We start from the raw sequence: 17,219 nt of genomic DNA, 5'->3' as shown, positions 1-17,219 counted from the left end.
AGTTTTGGTGGCAAATGTAATTAGATTATAGTCTTTGATGCTCTACAGATATCACTCAATGTCTAAACAATCTAACAAAAAAATACTTCACCTGCTAATACTGCTAAGCTTGGTATCCATGCACTAAATGGTACCTAAATAGAGCTTGTGCAATCTTACAAATACTTGGCTGATTTTAAAGCTTTAATCTCTAATATTTGCCTTGATTAATGTTGTGATGTCTGTTTGTTGTTCAAATGTTTTTGTGTGACTGAACTGTAGGCTACCAATCGCTGTACCAATGTATCAGTCGATGGTATAAATGATATCTCTGTCTTGTATTGGTGATAACAGTTATACACAATGGTACACTCCATCTGTGTCCATCCCTACCCCCCCTCCCCCTCCATAGAGGCTATGTCAGCCGGTGACAGCCACGAAGAGGGCCGATTGGTCTATCGTTACGGAGGCGAGCCAGTAGGAGCCTTGGTTCAGCCCAGTCTCCGCCCCCTGACGCCCTCCATTGCCCACGCCATGTTCCTTGACGTCACCCACGACAACGAGTGTCCCATCCAGGTGGGTTTCTGTTAGAGTTCAACCGATATGGGGTCGATATTCTGAGACCGATATTCTCAAGGCTGATGATTGAAGCTGCCAGGGTGGAAAAGCCTCTGAAACAACATTTAGACCATCATGGGACACTAAAACTCTTTACTGAAACCCAGGGTGATAATAATTGTTGTATATATGTTGTTGTAGTTATGTTTTATGTTGTAATTGCTTGCATTAAATCAAATCAAAATGTTGCAATAGAATCAATTCAGGTTAAGGGTTTCCCATGGATGAGTGTAATATTCATTTCTACAGAAAATATGTGATCCATTACACTGGATCATATCAGAGGTGAATGACACTGTCTGGCCGATATCTAGTTTTTAATAAAAGGACAATATCAGCCCCATATATCAGCAAACTGATATCGATCTGATGCTAATTTATATCCCATCTGATGTCAAAAGTGAGGGTGTTGCAAGAAGGATGGAAAAAGATTCCCAACTTAACTTCTGGAGGATATGAAATAAATGGCCAAAACTATCAGATGGAGAGAGTGATATGTGTGTTTTGGTGTTGGGCTAAACCATCCAGATGCTAGGTGGCTAACTAGCTGCTTGTGTGCCACTCTCTGTATTGCAGCTGCGCTCAGCGTTGGACTCCCTGCCCAGTTCTGCTATCGTCTCTATGGCCTGCTGTGCTACTGGCTCCACCAGAGGATACGACGAATTAGTACCACATCAGGTTACATACACACACACACACACACACACACAGATATACACATGCATAAAGTTAGATCTACACATTCACACATTATGACAGATTTAATACACTTCCTGACAGTGTTTGGCATGTGTGTGTTTGTAGATCTCTGTGGTAAAGGAGGAGCGTCTGTACCCCAAGTGGAACCCCGCAGCGCCCCCCACCTCCACCGGTGAGGTTGGCAGCCAGACGGGCATCATAGCTGGGAAACTGGCACTCAACCGCCTGCACCAGGAGCTGGCTGCCCAGGGATTCGTACAGGTAGGCTATGTGTTTAAGAGAAGGACACACCAGATTACTGACTCAGTTCTAGTTCCTGGAACGCGCAAAGATGGTTTTAGCGAAACTGCAGAACTCTCATCATCTATGAAGTGATCCTGATGTCACCTCGGGGTCCTTCTTGTCTCCTGTCTAGGTGTACGTGGACCAGGTGGATGCCGATATCGTTGCAGTAACTCGTCACTGTCCCAGCACCCACCAGTCTGTGGTGGCGGTGTGTAGGACGGCCTTCTGGAACCCCAAAACCCACCAGTACTACAGCAACGTCCCGCCCATGTTCATACCGGGTAGGATGATCATACTATGTGATTTATGCTATAAATCAATATTGTTATTGTTAGGAAGCTAGCATACTGCTGCAGACGAGCCCACCCACAGGTGATCTTCAAGAGACTTATGCATTTTTGATTGTTTTTAAGAGTGTGTTAAGAAAACCAAAGGTGAAGTGTTAGCCCAAAATAAAGCTAATGCCAAGCCGAGAATCATACACAACACACACACACACACACACACACACACAAAATTGCATACTGATTTCAGTTGTTCGTGTGAGAAAAAGTTTTTACCCAATTTTCATCTCTCTCTCTCTCTCTCTCTCTCTCTCTCTCTCTCTCTCTCTCTCTCTCTCTCTCTCTCTCTCTCTCTCTCTCTCTCTCTCTCTCACCTCCAGGGAAGATAGAGGAAGTGGTACTGGAGGCAAGGACAGTAGAAAGGCATGCTGGGAGTTATAAGAAAGATGACAACAACATCAATGGCATGCCAGAGTACACCGTGGAAATAAAAGAGCACATACCGGTAAATACTGTGGTGATGATTATTTTCATGATTTTTAGGATTATTGCAGCACTCAAATAAATGGACATATTAATAACACTAATAATAATGTGTGTATAGTTACTGGAGAGTTCGGTAGTGAAGCAGGCGGGGGTTACATCTAAAGGTCGATCAGAGTTCGTGCAGGAAATCACCTTCCAAAGGCTGACTCCTGGCAGTGTCATCGCCTTCAGGTAACACACACACGCACATACACACACAAAAAATTGCATACTTTGGATGGGATGATTGTAAACAAAATCACTGGAATTTTCATCACGTTTTTGGAAAAAATACCAAGCTCTCTCTCTCTCTCTCTCTCTTTCCTCCTTCCAGGGTTAGTTTGGACCCCAAGGCCCAGCAGTTGGTGGGGGTACTGAGGTATTATCTGACCCAGTTCAGCCCAAAGTACAGAAGAGGAAGTGTAGCAGACTCAAACACACCTCTGGCACTGCAGAAACCACTCGCGCAGTGAGTACACACACACATACACACACACACACACACACACACACACCTCATGCCCCTGCAGAAGCTCTTGTCTTTTTGTAACTATTTTGTATTTGTCATATGCAGAGATGTAGTGGAGGGTTAGGGGCTCCGTTTTAATGTTGTGTGTGTGTGTGTGTGTGTGTGTGCGTGCACGTGTGTTTTCATAGGCTGATGTCCCAACTAACGTTAGCAGACCTGAATGTCCTGCTGTTTCGCTGTGACTCAGAAGAACAAGAAGATGGCGGAGGCTGTTACAGTATTCCTGGATGGGAAAGCCTCAAATACGCTGGACTACAAGGTAAATATATGATAAAATATAAAGCTACACACTAATAGTGCTGGTGCCAGAATTAAATGGCCAAAGGAAACTCATCATAAGCATGTGAAAGGGGTATAAGTGTTGTTGTGGGTGTCTCTCTGCAGGTCTGATGTCGGTGCTAGCTGATATTCGTCCCAACAACGACCTGGGTCATCCTCTGTGTGCCAACCTCAGACAAGGGGACTGGCTGATAGACTATGTCTCCAATAGACTGATACACAAAGAGGGACCGCTGGCACAGGTAAGGGTTAAAGGGTATGTCAAAGTGCGCTTCAGCAACACACCTAATCCCTAACTGCTCTGCTGCCCAGTCAAATAAAAAAGATATGTATTCATTAGATACTTTATGACATTTTCTCTCTGTTAAGATCCCTTTGGTTAGTAGTTAGTGTCAACCTGAACAGGGAAACTGGCTGATGGACTAACCTGGTATCTGCCTGGCTGGGAACATAGACATAAAAGACCTTCCCAAAACATTAATAGTAACAATCAGCTAATAGGGAGTAATTATAGTATAGGCCTCCACTGTATCATGGTAAGTGTCCATAGAGCAACAGGTGCTGGAACTAATACTGAAACAATTATCCATTTAAACCTATTAACCGAAACTATTTTGGCACCAGCGCCTGCTTCTGATCATGTCCCATAAGCGATTCATAAAAGCACACCGCTGCACAACCTCTTCTCTTAAGAAACTGCTGCCGAAAACTGCTTTTTTTTCCTTTCTGATATATCTAGTTTGCGATCCATTGTGTTTACGCATGTGTGTGGATGATTAGGGGGGTGTTTAATATGCAACACTTCATTTACATATTGATTTTCATTGGCTTTCACCTGGGCCACCGCAAACTGTAACGCCACGGTAAAGGGTCTCCGCAGTGGTAGCCACCATCATGGGCACTTTACAAATCATTTTGAATCAGATTTTGCACTGTGCAACGCTGTTACCACTGAGTTTCATGCATGTGGGCCATTGTGTCTGCAGGTGGGTCAGTGGTTGGCGGCCATGTTTGACTACCTGAAACACATCCCGCGCTACCTCATCCCCTGTTACTTCGACGCCATCTTGGTAGCAACCTACACCACGGCCCTGGACGCAACCTCCAAACTCATGTCAAGGTAGGGCTGCGTTTGTCTGAGCTTCATGCTGACTATAACGCTGTCTTCATCACAATTTTTACGAGATTTGGATGAAGGAGATAGTATTGTCGAGCTCTGAAATTCATAAAATTACTAGGACAGGCTTGTAGCAATTAGCTGAAAACCTTGAACAAGCATATTTCCTGCCTTGCTGGAGCATACATTTTTTTGTTTATGTTTTTTTGTTGTTGTCTCCTAGAGTTTGGCTACAGTGAAGTATAATATGGTACAGTGATAATGGTATAGTTATTTCTACCTACCTAAACCTAATGGCTAAACGCCATTCTGTTTTATTTGGCTTAACCTACCACACTGTTCTTTATCGGTTAACTTAATCTGAATAAGCTGTTACCCGTTGACTGCCAATGTACTTAATAAAGTACTTAGTTCTGGAAAACCAGTATCAGAGCATCTCTGTTTATTTACCTCTCTTTCTGTCTCTCTCTCTGTATAGTTTCATCCAGAACGGGTCTACCTTCGTCCGTCTCTTGGCTTTGGGTTCGGTTCAGATGTGTGGTGCTGGCCGTTTCCCCGCCCTCCCTCCAGTTTCCGCGGCAATAGAGGACGTCCCCTATCGCCTCAGTTCAATCACAGGCCAAAAGGAGCAGTGCTGCGTGTCGTTGGCCGCAGGTAACCCAGTGTGCTGTTACTTACTTAATACTTTGGGGATAAACATTTTCTGGAATCTGACAGGAATGTTAATAATTTTTGGGAGTAATAATACTGGTAATACCAGTGGTGTCCAGACAGGGGGAAATCTGGGGACATTCCCGGGGACAGTGCCTGCCAGAGAAAAACTGGGACGTCTGGTAGTCCCAGTTTACACATCCTTACTGCTAATGTTATCTTTGGAGATGGTCAGTTGTATTCAAAAGAACTGTTTTAGCAAGCTTGTATTCACTAATAATTTTTTTTTAATAATTTCATGATTTTCAACCAGCGGGACAGTGAGATGAAGATGAAAAAAATATTTCCAATATACGTAGACTTTGTTGCTTCTCTTAAATTCTCATTTCCAAACCCGATCACATAAATAACACAACCCCCCTTCCCCATCCATTAAATTGATTGTCTGATTATGAAACAATAGGAATCTATGCATCTATCAGATTGACTGATTGGCTGATTTTTTTACCCAGGTCTTCCTCATTTCTCCTCTGGGATTTTCCGTTGCTGGGGCAGGGACACTTTCATTGCTCTGAGAGGACTGATGCTGCTCACTGGGAGACACTCTGAGGCACGGTAGGTGTGTGTGTTTGTGTGTGTGCGTGTGAATTGAATTGATTATAATGATTTTTCTGGGTTTCAGTGAATTTTTCAGTGTCCCATGATGGGGGGGGGGGCAAACACTGAATACTGATTTTTTTCAGTATGAAAATAGTCAAATTTCTTCAAAAGCCCACATTGGTCCAACCCTGATACAGTATTAACCGTCCAATTATATGCTTTACATAGTAATATCATCCTGGCCTTTGCGGGGACCTTGCGCCACGGCTTGATCCCCAACCTGCTGGGCGAGGGTCGCTGTGCCAGGTACAACTGCCGCGACGCCGTCTGGTGGTGGCTGCAGTGCATCCAGGTAGAACCACTTCCTGATCCATTATGTCCTCCATGCATATTGTAACTTTGAGATGTCATGATCTAATATAATAGATATACCATATTGTTCCACGCTTTCCCTCAGGACTACGCTACCCACGTTCCCCAGGGGCATGAAATCCTGCGCTGCCCCGTCACACGCATGTACCCCACTGATGACTGTGAGCCCTGCAAACCTGGAGAGGTGGTACGTAACACACACACACACACACACACAGATAGAGATACAGATGGAAAGCCAGACACATTTTAAGACACAATATAGAGTAAAAAGGTATATAGAGTAGATATAGAGGAAAATGTATTTATTTGAATATGTTACAGATTATTACTTTTAAAGTTACTGTAACATTCACACAAATACTAAAACATACTAATGTGTGTGTGTGTGTACCTATGTTTGTGTATGTGTATCTATAGGAGCAGCCTCTGTATGATGTGATCCAGGAGGCTCTCCAGCGCCACCTAGAGGGCGTCTCCTTCAGAGAGAGAAACGCCGGACCTAAGATCGACATGAACATGAGAGACGAAGGTAGGGCAGGGTGTGTGTGTGTGTGTGTGTGTATGTGTGGTGGTTCCATATAAAATCTAAATGATTTCAATACTCAATATAATTGTCCTGACTGCTGACCTCTGACCCCAGGGTTCAACGTGGTTGCTAAGGTGGACCCGGCGACAGGGTTCGTCACCGGGGGCAACCGCTTTAACTGCGGGACGTGGATGGACAAGATGGGAGAGAGCGAGAGAGCCAGGAACAAAGGCATGCCTGCTACTCCCAGGTAATACACACACACACACACACACACACACATTCCTTCTCTTCCTTTTGAAAAATAACCATGACTGCAGCTGTGAGAAAATCATCCCAAATTGTTAAATTATTATTACTGTATTACATGTGATTTTGATTTGATTTCTCTCTCGCTCTCTCTCTCTCTCTCTCTCTCTCTCTCTCTCTCTCTCTCTCTCTCTCTCTCTCTCTCTCTCTCTCTCTCTCTCTCCACAGAGATGGAGCAGCAGTAGAGATAGTTGGCCTCAGTAAGTCGACAGTTCGCTGGGTGGTGGAGCTCCATAAGAAAGGACTCTTCCCTTACGATGGTGTTAAAGTACACAGAGACGGTAGGACACACACACACACACACACACCCTCCACCCATAAGAAATAACTGCGCCCTCCTGATTTGTTAACAGAGTTGATACATTTTGCGTTCACATTGCATTTACGCAGTCACAGGTGTGTGTTTATTAGGTATTTTAACAACAGCTTTTGTTGCCAATCAGAACTGAGGAGCAACTATGAGCAACTATGCATATGATAATGTCTACTTGCCATTGATTTTCCAGGTAAAGAAGTCTTTATCTCCTTCGCCCAGTGGAACAACCAGCTCCAGCAGTCCTTTGAGGCTGGTTTCTGGGTGTCCGGGGACCCAAAGGACCCCAACGAGAAACACCCCGACCTGGTGCATAAAAAAGGCATCTATAAGGACAGCTACGGAGCCTCCAGCCCCTGGTGTGACTACCAGCTGAGACCCAACTTCACTATTGCCATGGTGGTGGTAGGTGGACAGATTGAAACACGCACACACACGGTTTCCCTATCACTTTGGTAATCGTGTGGACCAGATTAGATGAAACTTTACTGACTAGATCAATGAGTTGTGATTGTCTGGTTTTGAGCAGATCTGTGTGTTTGACAGGCTCCAGAGCTGTTCACAGTGGAGAGAGCGTGGAAGGCTCTGGAGGTCGCTGAGAAAAAACTACTGGGACCACTGGGAATGAAGACACTTGACCCTGAGTAATATATACACACACATACACACACAGAAACATAATTATGTGCGTGCATAAGATCTGCTGAATCTGTCCCGGATCTAAATCTTGGATGCAAACTTTTAATAGTGTCTTACCACTTAAACATATTTTTCATGAAAAGTACTTTCAGCTTCTGGCTTGAAAAGTGCATTACAAATCAATTATTATCATTACTAGTAGCAGTAGTAGTAGTAGTAGTAGTATGACAGACTTAATGTCTCACTAACTCTCATATGCATGCTGTTGCTGTTTATAGTGGAATCACATCTCATTTTACATTCAATCCCATAGTAACGTGATATTTCTGTTGCCGTAGTGACATGGTGTTCTGTGGTGTCTATGACAACGCACTTGACAACGACAACTACAACTTGGCAAGAGGCTTCAACTACCACCAGGGACCGGTGAGTCGGACACTTCCTCTACTGTTGTTTTTCCCATGCTAAACAACCATTCAGTATAATTCATTTGGTGATAATTGACAAGCAGTATCAGATAGGCTGAGTCTCTTCTACTGGGTAAGACAAAATATTGTTGTGTGAGTGCAATGCCATTGATTGTGAATGTTTCAACCTCCATATAGAGAGATAAGCTTTACAACCATCAGATACTGATGTTTCCATAACAACTACTACAATACCCATAAGCCTCGCTAGCTCCCGACCAGTCACATAATCAGAAGAGATCTGTGTCCTCACATTGTCCTAAGAATTATGCAAGAATTATGAATTAAGTGTAAACGGAGGTAAAAACCAATAACACTATGTACTATACTATACTATGTCGAGGCTAGATAATGAACAAACTAGCCAGGTTTGTCATGCAATACTATATGCTATGTAGAGGCTACATAATGAACAAGCTAGCCAGACTTGTCATGTGATATTACATGCTATGTACACAAAACACTGCACCATTGTTCTCACCTTTGGCTGCACTGTCTGGAAGTTATAGTCTATTTCCGGGCTGAGGCTGTTATGTACACTCTGTTTTTCTGCATGTGTCTTACATTTCAAATTCCAAATGCATTTAGTTTAGCTGTTTGTCTTGGCTGGTTGATTGGAGGAGTGGAACTAATTCCTGTACCACCTTTCATGTGGCAATATTGAGGTTTCTTTTGCAAATCATTGAATAAGAGGAGTTGAGAACAATGCTCAGTTGAGTCACACACAGAGTTCCTAAAATGCAGCGAGCAAAGCTGTGGCGAGGGAAGTTTAGTCTGTGGTTTTGACTGTTGTTATAGGTGAAAAATGTCTGAAAACGATGTTATTTTCACCAAAATGCAAACCAAATGGAGAATGAAACAGAGGCAGGACTACTCCACATACAGCCCCTCCCCCTGCCCAATGTCATCGGCCATCAGAGGTGTTTGATTGGCCGATATGACAATGTGTTATATGACAATTGTTCAAAAATCTATGATAGTTTTATTGGTTGGAATTTTTATGTATGTCTCCTGGTACATGATGAAGTCACCACTAAAGATTTTCTGTTTTCCAGCAAGTAAAAGTAATGAGATTTTGATAAAATTAAATTGGTATAAAATAGAATTAGCTAAAAAGGCGAAAAAGTCATTTTTCATTTCAGTGTGACTTGAATTTGTAGTAAAAAAGGCTTTAGGAAACATTGTGAATTCAATAAAAGGATGTGATCATTTGCTGCTTGACGAGCAGCTTCATTAGATTGTTAATTATAATAAAATTGCGGTGCAGCACTTTCTGCGCTCTGCACTATTTTGATATAGGGACTACCTAAATGACACTCTCTCACTTTCTCTCTGTCTTTCTCTTTCTTTTTCTTTATGCGTGCATGTGTTTGTGTGTGTGTGTGTGTGTGTGTGTGTGTGTGTGTGTGTATATAGGAGTGGCTGTGGCCAGTAGGCTACTTCCTACGTGCTAAGCTCTACTTTGCCAAGAAGCTGGGTGAGAAAACCTACGCCAAAACGGTCATCCTGGTCAAAAACGTTCTGTCACAACACTATACCCACCTGGAGAGGTAGGAATGCTGTCTGTCTGTTTATTTACTGCCTTCTCCCTGTCTATCCATGTATCTTGTACCACATGATGAAACCACGGCGGGTCTATGGAATGGTCTCTGTTTGTTTGTTCGTCAGTCCGTCACACACAGACACCGCTGATCAGATTGTGACAAAACTTGGGGAAATGATGCATCTCACACTACAGTTATAGGTCAAAATGAAAACTTTCAGTAACTAGTCATATCTCCCAAACCTCAAGTTGAAATGTCATGAAGTTTGGTTCACATATCCAGCTATCCTTGCTCTACAAATTTGCCTCCAGAAACATCAATGTCCACCATACTGGATTTTTCACCGTTTTGAGTTTGTTTTTCCCAGTAAGGCTTTTTATTTCTTTACTGATTGGCCCAGTCGGTGAGTGCATCATTCATACAATCAGCCAATATGAGGTGCCACAAACAAAAGTAAATGTCTAGCAGACAATGCAAATTGCTGTACAAAATGTATTTGCATTGTCCCACAACAGACTTCATATTTGTATAACTTGTTACTGATTGGCCCAAACAGGGAGTGCATCCTTGGTAAGGGACAACATTTTTACTGTTGCGTTGCTTTCTTTTGGTCACTTTGTCTTGGTCAGATTTGTCTTGTCACAGCATATCTACTATAGAGGAAACTATATTCTGTTTTTTCTTGTTCTGTTTCTCCTTTATCTTAGTGCGGGAAAAGTCAACATTTCTAAAATGACAGGTACATGCTCATTGATCTGTGATGTTTTAATGAATTTGATCTTGTTTTGTGTTTGCTCCCCACCCCCCTTCTCTCAGGTCTCCATGGAAGGGTCTGCCAGAGCTGACCAATGAGAATGGCCAACACTGCTCCTTCAGCTGTGAAACCCAGGCCTGGTCTCTGGCCACTGTGCTGGAGGTCCTCCATGACCTCTAGATGACCTTTTATAAACACCCCCCACCCCCCCATGTGATCACTGATCTCTGACATCACAGAGGTCCTGCTGTCGTATTTTCTGTTGTAGCTAAGAAAGGAGGAAGGAGAATTCACTGGGCTGAATAGAAAACTGGTTTCGTGAGTTCTCTCTCCTCCTCACTATCAAGGTCTATAAATTACCAGGTTGAGTCCTATATGACTTCCAGTGACTGCTGACATCACTTCGTGTGACCACAGTAGTTTCTATTGCTGCATTCATGTCCTATGGGAATAATTGTGGGGACGAACAAACAACAACAAGTTCAAACAACAACTTCAGTGTTCAGTTCAAGCTCGTTTGAAGCGGACAGGACATGATGGTTGAAGTTTTCTATAGACTTTGATCCATCCTGATCAGCTTTTCCACACTTGACACACATGAACTTACACTGACGATACATGTGAGTTCATGTTTTACAGCAAACCAAACACTGCATTGTCAACCACAAACTAAAAATCCAGCAAGTAGTTGTGTCCCGCCATGGCATTTTAAGAGTTGTGATCTCAACACTACTGCGATAAAGGTCGTTCATTTTGTTGCCTTTATTTGAAATGAACATATCATTCCTTACACTTGACAACAGGGATTTCCTTGTTGGTGACATCCAGCACCAAACCCCAAGTTCCCAAGTAGTATTTTCTAGTAGTATTTGCCATCTGAAAGCTGAGGTAAACAGTATTTTCTAGTAGTATTTACCATCTGAAAGCTGAGGTGAACAGTATTTTCTAGTAGTATTTACCATCTGAAAGCTGAAGTGAACAGTATTTTCTAGTAGTATTTACCATCTGAAAGCTGAAGTGAACAGTATTTTCTAGTAGTATTTACCATCTGAAAGCTGAGGTGAATGGTATTTTCAAGCTGGGAGCTCATAATTACAATCTTTCCCATATGACATGAATACAGCATATTTCCAGGTTGAGCCATGATTTGAGATTAGTAAACTACTCCTGAGCTGATATGGAACCAGCATTCTTCAGAAAAGCATTCACACATGATCCAAAAATGTATTCTGGTCCCACTGCCGTCCATTTCCATATCAATGTCAAGGAAAGTAGTTTTGTCATCGTCATTGTCTTGACCTGAATAATCTATAAACCTTACATAGAGAGGTCTTCCTGTAGGGGTGGAACGGTCCATTTCAAAGCCCAACGCAGCACTTGGTTCAGAAGGCACATTGGAATCTGTTACCTTCAAGTTCAATAAATCGGAACAGGAAATGGCAGTGTTTTCTCTTGCTTGTACCGGAAACGTAGCGAACCAAACCAAACCCCCAAAACCGAGCAGTGTACCGAACTGTGAACCAAGAACTGTTTCGTGAACCTTTCCACCTCTATCGTCTTGTAGTATTTCTTGCTGTCGCTTGCTCCGTCATATCGTGAATTATTTATAGCCCAGGGCTAGGTTCACTTCACTTTCTGTTTAGTCAATCCAAGAAGTGGATGGTTGTCATATTCAACCTCTAAAAACAGAGAATAAATGCTCTCAATCATCACATTCTGAAGGAATTAAAGTTGAAAGTCAACTGACTCCAGCCCTGTGGTTTTTGGTATGAACTAAATGTTAGATCATCCCATTCAATCACATCCTAAACCTTACAGCCAAAGCACTTTCACCCCACACCCTGTGCTCTGCCATAAGACATAATGTTGTACTTTTTGTGACTAGGGCAGGTACATGTTGTACCTTTGTATCTAAGAATGTGTCTTCATACTTTAACACTTCATAGTGATATCACTGCTGTCCCATTTCAAATAACCCATCACCCTGTGCACTTGCACCTTAAATCCTACCTCCTAACCGTTGCAGCCTAACCCCTAATCTCTACGCTCATATGTCACTTTTGTCTAAACATAAGGTCACCTTAAGATAACCGATTACTAGCTGTAGCGCCAATGATGTACATACTTACAGTCTACGTTGTTCAAATCTATACCTTACGCACTTACACCCTACGCCCTTTTCCCTACACCCTACAATATGTCCTGAGACCCTACACCCAATGCCTTTATACACTTATTTACGTTTTTATTATCTGTACTTACACTTAAAAAGGATGTTTCATTTTCGAAAACAGCAATGGGTCTCACAAGGAGTCTTTATCAGATCTTGCCGTGAAAAGTAGCGCAGCATGTACTGCGCCAAACTTGGGTCCAATGTGAACCCAAACTCTTGGACCCACAACATTTGGTCAAGTGGCCACTTTGCTTGAGCGTTTCAAAGTTGTTACGTGTTGCCTTCGGCTACATGGAGATTCTAGAGAGTTCACGTTCAAATTTCCAACAGTTTTTGGCAATAAGCTAAACATTTTGTCCAGTGGATCACTCAGACATTCGGACACTCGCCGTAGAGAAGTTACTTGAGGTCAACATACGGCAACAAGAACATGCAGGTGCAAGTCATCAAGTGGTTAAGTAACAAGGAGGGTTTGAGATTGGACCTTACAGTCCTGAATGTGTTGAAAATGAAATTATTCATCCTTTTGAGGAGTGACCACCCTAAGCCTTTAATCCCTACATCCTTACACCCTATCGCCGACACTCTGAACCCTTAATCCTGACAGTTTTACATCATATTCTACACCCTAAGCCCATGTCAAATACATCCTCACTACACCCTATGCCCTTACATTCGTACACACTAAGCCAGGGTTTCTTGAAATTTGGATCAGGACCATAAATGAGTCCTGTGCCTGATTTGACGTCCCTGGGCGAAGTTAGCTCATTTGAATCCTGTGCTGAGAAAGTTTAAGAACTCATATCAGTTATCATAGGAGGTGACACGGAGGTTCTAATGTAACTGTAGTCAGCAGATTAAAGCATTTAGTAGGTGATTGTTGTACCTGTTCATAAGATGCATCATTATGCAAGATGTATGATAAATATGTTAGATACAGAAACCAGAAATGTTGTGGTACAGTAATAGTAAATAGCCTGTATCAGGAGAGAGTTGATCAAAATCTATTGTGTTACAGATTACTGATTACCTGTGTGAGATTGTAATTGGTACTTTGGATTACACCATGTCAGTAATGTAATGTTATTCTTCTCAGTTACATACTGTCAGAGAGACACTAGCTAATTTGGTTCATAAAAGTTAAAGCTGCACTAGGCAATTTCACATGTTGGCGGCCCCAAATGGCAGCAAGAGGTAACTGTTTGAATTTCGAGGACTTCATTACCCAGAAATCATGTAAGGTGACGTCAGTAAACTGTGTTCTTCTTCTTCTTGGTTGGTCCTTGGAGCGCTCACTCACTGCTGTTTAGGAGACACATTTGGATTTCACTCTTAAGTTTAGAGTCATCACTTCCTGTGTTGAGAAGATTTCCCACCAGTAACCATACCGGCACCAAAATAAAATTTGGACAAACAGGGCAAATCTATGGTGTCTCAAATTAGTGGGGATGGGACGCTCTTGTGATTTAGGCTGATAAGACGGCTGAATATTTACATAAAAGTCTTGCCTGGTGCAGCTTTAAGAGGAGAGAGATGTCCTGCAGTTGAATTGTTGCCATAGTTGACTTGTCATGTCAAAATTTTGAGCAACCAGTTGCTTGACATCTATGTGGTAATTTGTAGCTCAGATGCGTAACATCAGTAGCCTACACAAATGGTCTTCCAGGTGTTGCCCAATCCAACTTGTTTTCCTCACAAGCCTTTAAACATAGTCCAATGTTTTGATGGCGTGCTCTATCGTATTCCTTCAGCTGTGAATCAAGAAGCAAGAGTTTTCTGCATGCATGTTGTACCACACCATAGACCATAGCCAGCCACACTGCTTTGTGCTTCCATAGGTTCTTAAGAGAGAGCCTTGTGTTCTTATGGCTGATACTGCTGCCTGTTCATTGTGTTATAGCTGGTAGACCTTAATGCTGTAATACACCTGGCAACTTTTTGAGCAAGCATTTCTTGCACAAGGAAAGAATGAAGTGAGACAGACAGCAAACAATACAATAGAATTTATCTGAACAAATGAAGCTGCTATGTAATTAGTATTCGTTTTGACACATCCCAATAAAGTTGCCTTGTGTATCACAGCACTTAGATGTGTTTTAACTCTATCACTGATGTAAACCAACTGTTCTGTCTCTCACCTTTCTGTCTCCCTTCCATCCTCTGCTGTGACTATCACTATTAATGACTCTGCTGTAACTATCAGACCTAGACAACTGACTTTACTACAACGCAACATCCTCTACCTTTGTGGACTGTTCACCTCCCAGCTCTGTACCGCTTCAGGACCCGAAACAAACTTCTTGTTTCCTAAACTGAAGGCTGACATAGGCTGATAGAATTTAAAATACTTGCTGAATACAGTCTCTGCCAATATATGGAAGAAAATAACCTGGTGTACAAAGCATGGTAGCATCCTGGGTTGACGTCATACCGTCCTCCAGGCACATCCCATAGTGCAACGCTGCACCCAGTGGTTTTTTTCACATTGGCAAAGGCAAATGTTGACATTAAGGCAGTAGTGGAAAGAGTTTAAAAATATCCTACTGAAGCAGAAATACTATTATGTAAATGGAGTATGTAAATGTTACTCAAGTAGAAGTAAAATTATTGGTGCAAAAAAATCTATTTAAGTAAAAGTAGCTCATTTAAAATGTACTCAGTAAAAGTTAGTGGGTCACTTAAAAGGAACATTGTCATATATGATCTTTGTCACGCAATGTAAAATGGACAAGAGGACAGAGTTAATAGAAGTTAAATTGAAAAATAAAACTATTCAGAATAACATGCAGTTGCCTCAGTTATTGTTTACTCTATAAAACACTGTTGATATTACCCATGTAGTATTTGATGCAAATGCAATTTGCCATTGGCCAGTTTCTGATGCAATGCATATGGAGAGCCCCAGACATTTGTACTGTGTAATGGATGCAATTTAAAATGTAGCAAAGTAAAATACTTGAGTAAAGTAAGGTACTAAGGCTTTCTAAGTGAAAAAAACACTTACAAATTACACAAAAAATGACTCAATTATGGCAACAAGTGTAAATGTAATTCATTACTTCCACCCTTGCATTTGGACGTTTGTATTGTTACACTGTGGAACAGATTTAAAAAAAAACAACAAAGAACATCAAATCAAGAAGCCGGCATCTTTGGCTTCTTATCAGGCATCTAACACCAAACAAAGAAACTTAGATTGTTAAACTGGCAGAAGCTCCATTCAATTCAATGCTAACAATAATAATGGGACTTAAGCAACAACAAATGGTCCAACAATATCAAATCAATCAATCAGTCATTTTGAATAGTACAGTGGGATTGTCAGTCTTATGAATGTGTAACTGTATTGTTAGTTTTATTGGACAGTATTATCAGATTCAGATCATACAGAGGCGTTTAGAATCTTACTGGATCGTATGAAGATCTTTAAAGGATTTTTTAACTAGCGCTTCCATTTGGTCTAACCCAGAACCTTCCCATCCATCCAACCTCCCCGCCCCCCCCCCCCCACACCCCGCTCTGTCACATGCAGATGGTTTGGTCCATGTGCTTGTCCTTTGATTGGTCAATGTGTGGTTCCTAATGATGTTGTTTACGCTGTTTGCCTACTGTCACTGTTGCCATACACAGAGCAAAGCTAAATAAACTGTTACCTGTATGAGACTTCGGTGTTGCCTCCGTTTGTTCTGCGTGAGAGAGAAAGATTGAAAGAGAGGAAAAGACTGAAGGACTGGAATAAAGAAAGACTGCTCACACTTAAAGAGTAACTTAGCACCAAATCCAAACCTAGTCTTTGGTACCAGGTGATGTCACCACCTGTTGTCCTCTATAGAAGAAAACATCATCAGGTACAAAAGATCAGCCAATAGCAGATGGCAATTTCAGTAGCATGCTTTTTACCATTAGATGTCAGGCTTTACACAGATTTGGGATTGGGGTTTGACCCCTTAGACACAAGTGTGTAATAATAATACTAATGCTACAGGTAAAGGAGGCTAGATGTATGTTTTAGGGGCTTAATAAAACTTATAGCACCGTTTCTAGCAGCTGAAAGGAGGAATATTGATGGTTCTCTACCTCTTCCAGGCTCTCTGTCCATCGTGCTGAAGTCTGCCTTCAGCCCATACTGAGGGCTTGGTGATTAGGGTTCAACCAATATGGGATTTAGAAGGCAGATACCTATATTTTATTTATTGAAGTTGCCAATAGCTTCCCAAAAAATTGTAAGGATTGAGTTTTTACACCCAGGCTTTTATTCTTGTCAGGGTGGAAAAGCCTCTGAAACGGCATTTAGACCATTATGGGACACTAAAACTCTCCATTGAAACCCAGGATGTGAATAATAAAATGTTTCCATGCATACTTGTGTGGAATCTGATCAAAATGTCGCATTAGAATCATCCAAAACATCCCCAACATTGTTGAAAGGTCAGTTTCAGGCAAGATTTAGGCATGAACACACAGATTGATAATGTAGAATATATCCTGTTTATTTGTTGTTATTTTAATGTTGCAAAGTTGGATATGGCAGCTTTAACATCAAATTAAATTCA

The 17,219-nt window shown here is 41.9% G+C and overlaps 1 protein-coding gene across 3 annotated transcripts in view; it reads left to right on the top strand.

The window, feature by feature from the left end:
• agla (amylo-alpha-1, 6-glucosidase, 4-alpha-glucanotransferase a) overlaps nucleotides 1–16,329 on the top strand; it is a 36,181-nt gene extending 19,852 nt beyond the window's left edge. The window contains exons 14-36 of one of the 3 annotated variants that reach the window (XR_013507106.1): nucleotides 392–555; nucleotides 1,174–1,275; nucleotides 1,402–1,557; nucleotides 1,712–1,862; nucleotides 2,246–2,370; nucleotides 2,470–2,582; nucleotides 2,725–2,859; nucleotides 3,048–3,178; nucleotides 3,304–3,440; nucleotides 4,185–4,318; nucleotides 4,794–4,969; nucleotides 5,479–5,581; nucleotides 5,795–5,918; nucleotides 6,024–6,125; nucleotides 6,359–6,470; nucleotides 6,582–6,717; nucleotides 6,945–7,057; nucleotides 7,283–7,494; nucleotides 7,636–7,733; nucleotides 8,067–8,154; nucleotides 9,612–9,745; nucleotides 10,556–11,381; nucleotides 11,554–16,329. Coding sequence is in view for 1 of the 3 variants with exons in the window: in XM_078287513.1 (XP_078143639.1) it covers nucleotides 392–555; nucleotides 1,174–1,275; nucleotides 1,402–1,557; nucleotides 1,712–1,862; nucleotides 2,246–2,370; nucleotides 2,470–2,582; nucleotides 2,725–2,859; nucleotides 3,048–3,178; nucleotides 3,304–3,440; nucleotides 4,185–4,318; nucleotides 4,794–4,969; nucleotides 5,479–5,581; nucleotides 5,795–5,918; nucleotides 6,024–6,125; nucleotides 6,359–6,470; nucleotides 6,582–6,717; nucleotides 6,945–7,057; nucleotides 7,283–7,494; nucleotides 7,636–7,733; nucleotides 8,067–8,154; nucleotides 9,612–9,745; nucleotides 10,556–10,673 (2,864 nt within the window). In the remaining 2 variants the exon portion in view is untranslated. Of the gene's footprint in view, nucleotides 1–391; nucleotides 556–1,173; nucleotides 1,276–1,401; nucleotides 1,558–1,711; nucleotides 1,863–2,245; nucleotides 2,371–2,469; nucleotides 2,583–2,724; nucleotides 2,860–3,047; nucleotides 3,179–3,303; nucleotides 3,441–4,184; nucleotides 4,319–4,793; nucleotides 4,970–5,478; nucleotides 5,582–5,794; nucleotides 5,919–6,023; nucleotides 6,126–6,358; nucleotides 6,471–6,581; nucleotides 6,718–6,944; nucleotides 7,058–7,282; nucleotides 7,495–7,635; nucleotides 7,734–8,066; nucleotides 8,155–9,611; nucleotides 9,746–10,555; nucleotides 11,448–11,528 lie in introns of those variants that run through there. The other 2 variants (XR_013507105.1, XM_078287513.1) reach the window with 2 other exon arrangements.
• Nucleotides 16,330–17,219: the final 890 nt, after the last annotated feature.

Source organism: Centroberyx gerrardi, chromosome 13 (assembly GCF_048128805.1).
Source record: "Centroberyx gerrardi isolate f3 chromosome 13, fCenGer3.hap1.cur.20231027, whole genome shotgun sequence".
NCBI classification, from domain to species: domain Eukaryota; kingdom Metazoa; phylum Chordata; class Actinopteri; order Beryciformes; family Berycidae; genus Centroberyx; species Centroberyx gerrardi.
Note: the sequence above shows the minus strand (reverse complement) of the source record. Positions and strands in the feature narration are given on the sequence as shown.